Raw genomic sequence first — 6,744 nt, 5'->3', positions numbered from 1 at the left:
GAAAGGAAAAAGACAGTTTATAGCTTATTAAATCAGGTGCTTTTGAGTAAAATGCAATATTCAAATTGACACAACTTGAATGAAATTCTATGGTAGCATAAGATAAACATACAAATATTTAAATCTGAATGTTTACAAGTGCATAATATTTCTAATTACTATCTGAATGTTTGCTTGTGGCACATATTTTGTTTAACTCTGAAATATATTTAACAACTTGAGCAACAAACATATACAAAGTAAAGCCGGTTTCAAACCCACAATATTTTTGTCCCATTTAGGTGACTTTTTTCCATATGATTCCCAAATGATCGCATGTTTGAACTAAATTCATAAGAGGAATTAGGGTTCTATAATCGGCGTAGGGAGTTCTTCGCATGGATGGAAGGAGGATGGAGGCACAGCGGGCTAGGTTTTTTTTTTATTGAAATGCACCGTTTCATGAGGTTGTGTGGGTGAGGAACGCGATTGAGGGATTGATCCATAAAACGCTTCATTTCAATAATACACGTTGGATGCTGTGCATGGGGCCTCTCCCAAGTATGCCCGACTTTAGCATTTTTCTTTGTGAAAAATTGACATAAAGTAATAATAGAGACGTGTTGTTTTTTTTAATAATAATTTTCAATGGAAGCAGTGTTCTTTTTGTAGTTCATGTGATTCACATTGAAAATAATTATATCCATCATCATACAATGATAGCTAGGAGACGAGGGATAGAGAGACGTGGGTAAACAAAACACCTTTTTTTTTTTTTTTTTGTCAACATCAAGTTTTTAGAGCATTAATCCCATGTACGAAGCCATTAAATACTGTTGTCTTTATGTCAAGAAGACCTTTTAACGCGTGAAATAGATGGAAATAGACAATAGAAAGAAATCATAACTTTTCATCTCATTTTAATTTATATTAATTTTTTTTTTTGCTTTGATTTCGTATCCTCATTGTAATTTTTTTAAATTTTTATATAAAATATTAAAAAATAATTTAATTTTTTTCAATTTTAAATTAAAAATAATATTAAAAAAATATATGTTAATAATATTTTTTAATTTTTATATCAATTTATCCTTAAAAGACATGCATTTCACGTTCACAATATATTGAATTAGTGGTAAGTCTTCTTCCCTGCGTTGTTTTGTCCAGCCATTGTTGTGACATGATGTGACATGACATGAACACAAGATTTCACATGCATTTCACATTCACAATATATTGCATTCTTGGCCAAGTTTTCTTCCCTGCGTTGCTTTGTGTAGAAAATTGTCGTGACATGAGCACAAGATTGAAAACAAATTGCATACTCTGCATATTATATAAAGGTGTCCTGAAATCTCTATTTGTCACGACACCCCGACGGCCTGGAGGTTAGGCTAAAGATGGTACTTGTGCATGGTTGAATTTAGTAGACTTTGTTTGGTTTATCATTTTTGTTCATTTTCTGTGTGCTGTAACTGATTGATTCCCTTCTTACATTCTCGGCTTGAACTTTTCTTTCCAGCCTTTGATTATTGTAGGGTACAAGAGCATCCTCTTTTGTCCAGGATTTCTCTCTCTCGGAGGTCTAAACTAGGCAGGTATTATTTTTCTTCTTGCATATTGTTGTGTTGTGATGTTCTATAAAAAAGTACAATTAGTCGCACTCACACTGTAATTCATTGTCGGTGATATGTAAGAAATAGTTCCAGCCCTAATTTCTGTTATTTATCCCATAATTCTAGATCACATTCTCCCTGAAATTCCAATCATCATTCAGTACCATGTTTACATCAAAGACTAGGCCTCCATTATTTTAAGCCATTTCTTGAAACTTCTTTGTTATACAATGGCTTTAATATCTTTTGATCGATGTTATCATTTGCCATCCTAATGTCGACCCATGCATTCCTGTCTTTCCCATTTCCAGCTATTATTGTTTTCTTGAAGAAGCCTTATGTTTTCCTTTTAATTGTTCTATATATCTTTTCGAAGCATACACCATTTGTATTCTTTTATGTTAATATTTTTCATCTCTTCACTTATATGCTTAAATTAATGAGCATATCTTGAGATTAGACCTATTTATGCTCTCACTCTTTTTTTCCCCCTCAAAAAGACAGTAAGAGGGAGTAACTGGAGACAGATGAACATGAGAGATTTGGATAGTGAGTTGAGATGAGATGAGATGAATTGAGTTGAAAGTTGAATAAAATATTGTTACAATATGATTATTGTTTTGAGATTTGAAAAGTTGATTTGTTTATTGTATTTTGTGTTGGAATTTAGAAAAATTGTAATAATGAGATGAGATGAATTAAAAATGCTTTTTGTATCCAAACCTCTCTGATCTTTTATACAATTTACATGTCATGGATAAATACTCAGATATTGTAGCTATAACAACATTGCAGTGAAACATGCCTATTATGGCTTGGACGTGGGTGATACTTGTGCTGGTTATTCTTGCTTATCTCCTACTAGAATGGACATGGAGAAGCATGAACAAGACTAAGAAACTACCTCCTGGTCCAAAAGGCTTGCCTATCGTCGGGAATCTACATATTTTTGGGGAATTTCCACATCGAGATCTTCATCGACTAGCCCAAAAATATGGTCCCATCATGCACTTGCGCTTAGGCATTGTGCCCACCATTGTTGTCTCCTCCCCCCAAGCTGCTGAGCTGTTTCTTAAAGCCCATGACCTTGTGTTTGCTAGTAGACCACCTACTGAGTCTGCAAAGTACATCTCTTATGAGCAAAAAGGCTTGTCTTTTTCTCCTTATGGTCTTTATTGGCGCAACATTCGTAAGATGTGCACCCTTGAATTGCTTGGAAACCTCAAAATCAATTCTTTCATATCCATGAGGAAAGAAGAGCTTGCCCTACTGGTGAAGTTTATTGAAAAGGCTGCCTCTGATTGTATTGTTGTTGATCTCAGTGACAAGGTCTCGTCCCTCATCGCGAATATGAGTTGCCGTATGGTGTTGGGGAAGAAGTACATGGATAAGGATTTTGATGAGCGGGGATTCAAGGCTGTAATTCAAGAGGCTATGCATCTAGGTGCTACTCCTAACCTTGGTGACTATATTCCTTATATTGGTCCCCTTGACCTTCAGGGGCTGAGGCGACGCATGAAGGCTGTTAGTAAGATATTTGATGGATTTTTGGAGAAAATTATTGATGATCATGTCCAATCTAAAGATGAAAATAAGATTAAAGACTTTGTCGATGTCATGCTGAGTTTCATGGGATCTCAAGACTCCGAGTACCGTGTTGAACGGTCCAATATCAAGGCCATAATCTTGGTAATCATTCGTTGAACTTTTATACTCTTTGAATCAAATTTGTTGTTGATCACTTATTTCCTTACAATGATTTCGTTGCAGGACATGCTTGCAGGATCAATGGACACTAGTGCAACATCAATTGAGTGGGCAATTTCGGAAGTCATCAAGCATCCATGGGTAATGAAGAAACTTCAAAAGGAGCTGGAAGATGTAGTGGGCTTGGAGAGGATGGTAGAGGAATCAGATTTGGATAGGTTGGAATACTTGGACATGGTTGTAAAGGAAACCATGAGACTACATCCAGTAGCACCTCTACTGATACCTCATGAGGCCACAGAGGACATCACTATCCAAGGCTTCCACATCCCCAAGAAGTCTAGGTTGATAGTAAATGTATGGGCAATTGGGCGAGACCCAAGTGTTTGGACTGATGCTGAGAAGTTCTTCCCGGAAAGGTTTGTCGGGAGTAGCATTGATCTCCGGGGACGTGACTTCCAACTTCTCCCATTCGGCTCTGGGAGAAGAGGCTGCCCTGGGTTACAGTTGGGTCTAACCGTGGTTCGGCTCGTGGTGGCACAGCTTGTTCATTGCTTTGATTGGGAGCTTCCTAATAACATGCTACCAATTGAGTTGGACATGACCGAGGAGTTTGGCCTTATAGTTCCTAGAGCCAAACATCTACTTGCTATTCCTCGATGTCGTGGCTTTCACAAATGAGAAAGAAGATCTCCTTTCTTCTTCTCTCTATTGTCGTCTATATTTTTCGATTTCATGGTAATGCATGTCCCTATTACACTCATGTTATTAGAACTCTTCAAGATATGATGTTCCTTTGAGTTTGAGATTTGCTTTGATGCAACTCATTGTACTTTCTATCCAATCTGCAATCGAAAAAATATTCATAAAATAAGAGAGACATCATTGTATGTGAAATACTCCAGCCAGCATACACAAGCTGATCATAATCATTTGTAACTCTTCTCAACAGTAAATGGCAGTGAAGCATCCAGGAAGAATAGCTCTCCAGCCAACTGTAATCAACATGAATAAACAAGAAATAAATGGGTTTAAGTTTGATATAAAGTAATTCAGATTAAAATAGATTGACTTGATAAGATACGATTAATAAACGGGTTAGTCCTCTTAAATTGCAATCAGCCCATATAATCTATTTAAATTTTATTTGAAGATTACTATACAATATGTATGCTTATATTTGTTATTGTTAGGATTGTAATATTGAAATGATTATAAGTTAATATTTTAAAAATATTGGCATTTTTTGTTGGTATGTAGTCACATTTCTTGTAGATTTAATTATAATGTGGCTACTAAAATTTGTAGATATGAATTTTCATATAAAATTATGTCAATTAGGTCAAACGGATTATATGAGTCAATTGAACTTATTTGCACGAAACAAGTCAAGACGGATCATGTCATGTTAATCCAATTATAATCGATTATTAAATAGATTATGCAGGTTGTGTAGTGCCATACGTTATATATATAAGTTGTGTTAAGATTTAAGTTCTGGTTGATTTAATTAAGCACATCGTGTTTGATTCAGTCTAAATAATAAAATAGTTATATCTTAACACGACAAGAATACCATATGTAAATACAAAGTATTTGCTATTTTATTAAAAACTCACCGCTTCTCACATGTTGCCGAAAAAATGGCATGAAGATGCTGCTGGGAGCCCAACAGCAAGAGCAGCATGCATACAACACCCATGGACCTGAGGTTTGCCCAGTTGTAGAAATGACATACTGAAAAGTTAGCCTTCGATGATCCAAGCCCATTGAGGTATGGATTTCATTATATTTATATTTTATTCCTTTTACAATTGTTCATATTAAATTTTGAAAAAAATCCTTAATCTTATGTTTCACTGCACGTCTTTATGAAATTTTGATAGTAATTTTACGTGAAAACGAGGTCTATTTTTTCTGCATTAAGTAAAAACTAGAGATTCTCTATTATTAAAAAATAAAAAATAAAAAAAACTTGATTTTTAACGAGTTTTAAAATACCTTCCATTGAAAATAAAATTTATTTTTTACATCATTGTATTAAAAAGGTTTTATTTTATATAAATTTATAAAACAAAACGAATAAAGATTGGAGTTGAATAATTTTCCTTAAATGAGTAGAAATTATTTATTGTATAAAAATACTTAACCTAAAACTCCCTTACAACTCTTTTAAAACTCTACATTACATGATTGATACTTTTATAAAATTGAATTTCATTTTCCATGAATTGATATGTTTGCATTGATTGATTATGAATCTATATAAGTATCATTGTCTTTATTAAATCTTAATTATTGACTAATTATTTGATATGATATTAGGAGATGTTGAGAAAATGGTAATAAAAAAAATTATAATAAAAAGAAGGTTGTCTGAAGCACTATTTAAGCAATTTTTTCTTTAATAATGTTAAGTAAAAGGTCCAAATATATAAGTCTTGTACAAGAATTTTGAAAAACATGGGTGTCTTATTAAAAAAAGTGAGATTTTCATATTTTTATAACAGAATCTACTTTTTTATAAAGGACTTGCACGAGATTTGTACATAAAGATTGTATGCAATATTTTTCTTAAATTTGACCATTTGGGAGAAGATGGTTTTTAGAAAATATTACTGTTAGGAAAGTATTGATTTTGAAAACATTACCGTTTGAAGAGATAAATAATTTTAAAAACTTTTGTTAAAAATAAAAAGTCAAAAATACAGGCACAACAAATAATTAAATAGTTACGAAGATATGAAAAGAAATAAATTGAAAAATTTCCTCTGCTTTTTATTTTTGAAAGACCAAAAAAAAAAAAAAGAATTTTAGAAAAGATGAATAATTAAAATAAAATAAAAAAGTGACATTTTTTGAATAAATTTTGACAAATAATTTGTTGGGTCAATGTGAATGCTCTGATACCTACGTTGATGGAACTAAAGTTTTATTGTTGTGTGAGTTGATTGCTACAGGTTCAGAAGAAAAATGATTTGTATAAGTCCCAAATGGATAAGCCATATATAAGCCCTTATAAAAATGTGGAAGCCACCTTAAAAAGTGTAAGAAAAAAAACTATTTTTTATTAGTGTGATCCACTTTTTCACAAAGAACTTGTTTGATTTTTGTCTATTTGGAACTTGTATTTATTATTACTCGCTTCAGAAGTGTCTCTCGCTTCAGAAGTGTCTCGCGCTTGATACATCTTTCAATTCTTGACATCTCCCTCCTCTGAAATCTATTGGCTCCATCATTGTAAACATGCAGTGTACACTGCTCTAGTGATGGGATTGTTCAACTTCCTTGTTGTGCAATATATGTTTTCATTGTCTTGTTATCTTCAGATTTCTATTTCTACCGTTCCTCTTGTAGTATATCCCTATATTCCCTTTCTCTGTTTGTGGGATTGTTTTGTCAAGATATATTCCCATTGTTATGCCATAATACATTGCCATTA

General features: G+C 33.1%; 1 protein-coding gene across 5 annotated transcripts; it reads left to right on the top strand.

Moving 5' to 3' along the window:
* Positions 1 to 1,321: 1,321 nt before the first annotated feature.
* On the top strand, positions 1,322 to 4,134 carry LOC109004129 (cytochrome P450 71AU50-like). Of its 5 annotated transcripts, none has more exons than XM_018982561.2 (4): positions 1,322 to 1,382; positions 1,502 to 1,573; positions 2,391 to 3,284; positions 3,366 to 4,134. In XM_018982561.2, the coding sequence occupies exons 3-4, from the start codon at positions 2,397 to 2,399 to the stop codon at positions 3,981 to 3,983; spliced, it is 1,506 nt and encodes a 501-aa protein (XP_018838106.2). In that variant the 5' UTR covers positions 1,322 to 1,382; positions 1,502 to 1,573; positions 2,391 to 2,396; the 3' UTR covers positions 3,984 to 4,134. The 5 variants fall into 5 exon arrangements, with proteins under 5 accessions (XP_018838106.2, XP_018838103.2, XP_018838107.2 ...); XM_018982558.2 differs by having other exon boundaries at positions 1,502 to 1,577; XM_035695079.1 differs by having other exon boundaries at positions 1,351 to 1,367; positions 1,502 to 1,577.
* The last annotated feature ends 2,610 nt before the right edge of the window (positions 4,135 to 6,744 follow it).

This window comes from Juglans regia, chromosome 10 (assembly GCF_001411555.2).
Source record: "Juglans regia cultivar Chandler chromosome 10, Walnut 2.0, whole genome shotgun sequence".
Taxonomy (NCBI): domain Eukaryota; kingdom Viridiplantae; phylum Streptophyta; class Magnoliopsida; order Fagales; family Juglandaceae; genus Juglans; species Juglans regia.
The sequence above is the reverse complement of the archived record's forward strand: the minus strand, read 5'-3'. Positions and strand labels throughout refer to the sequence as shown.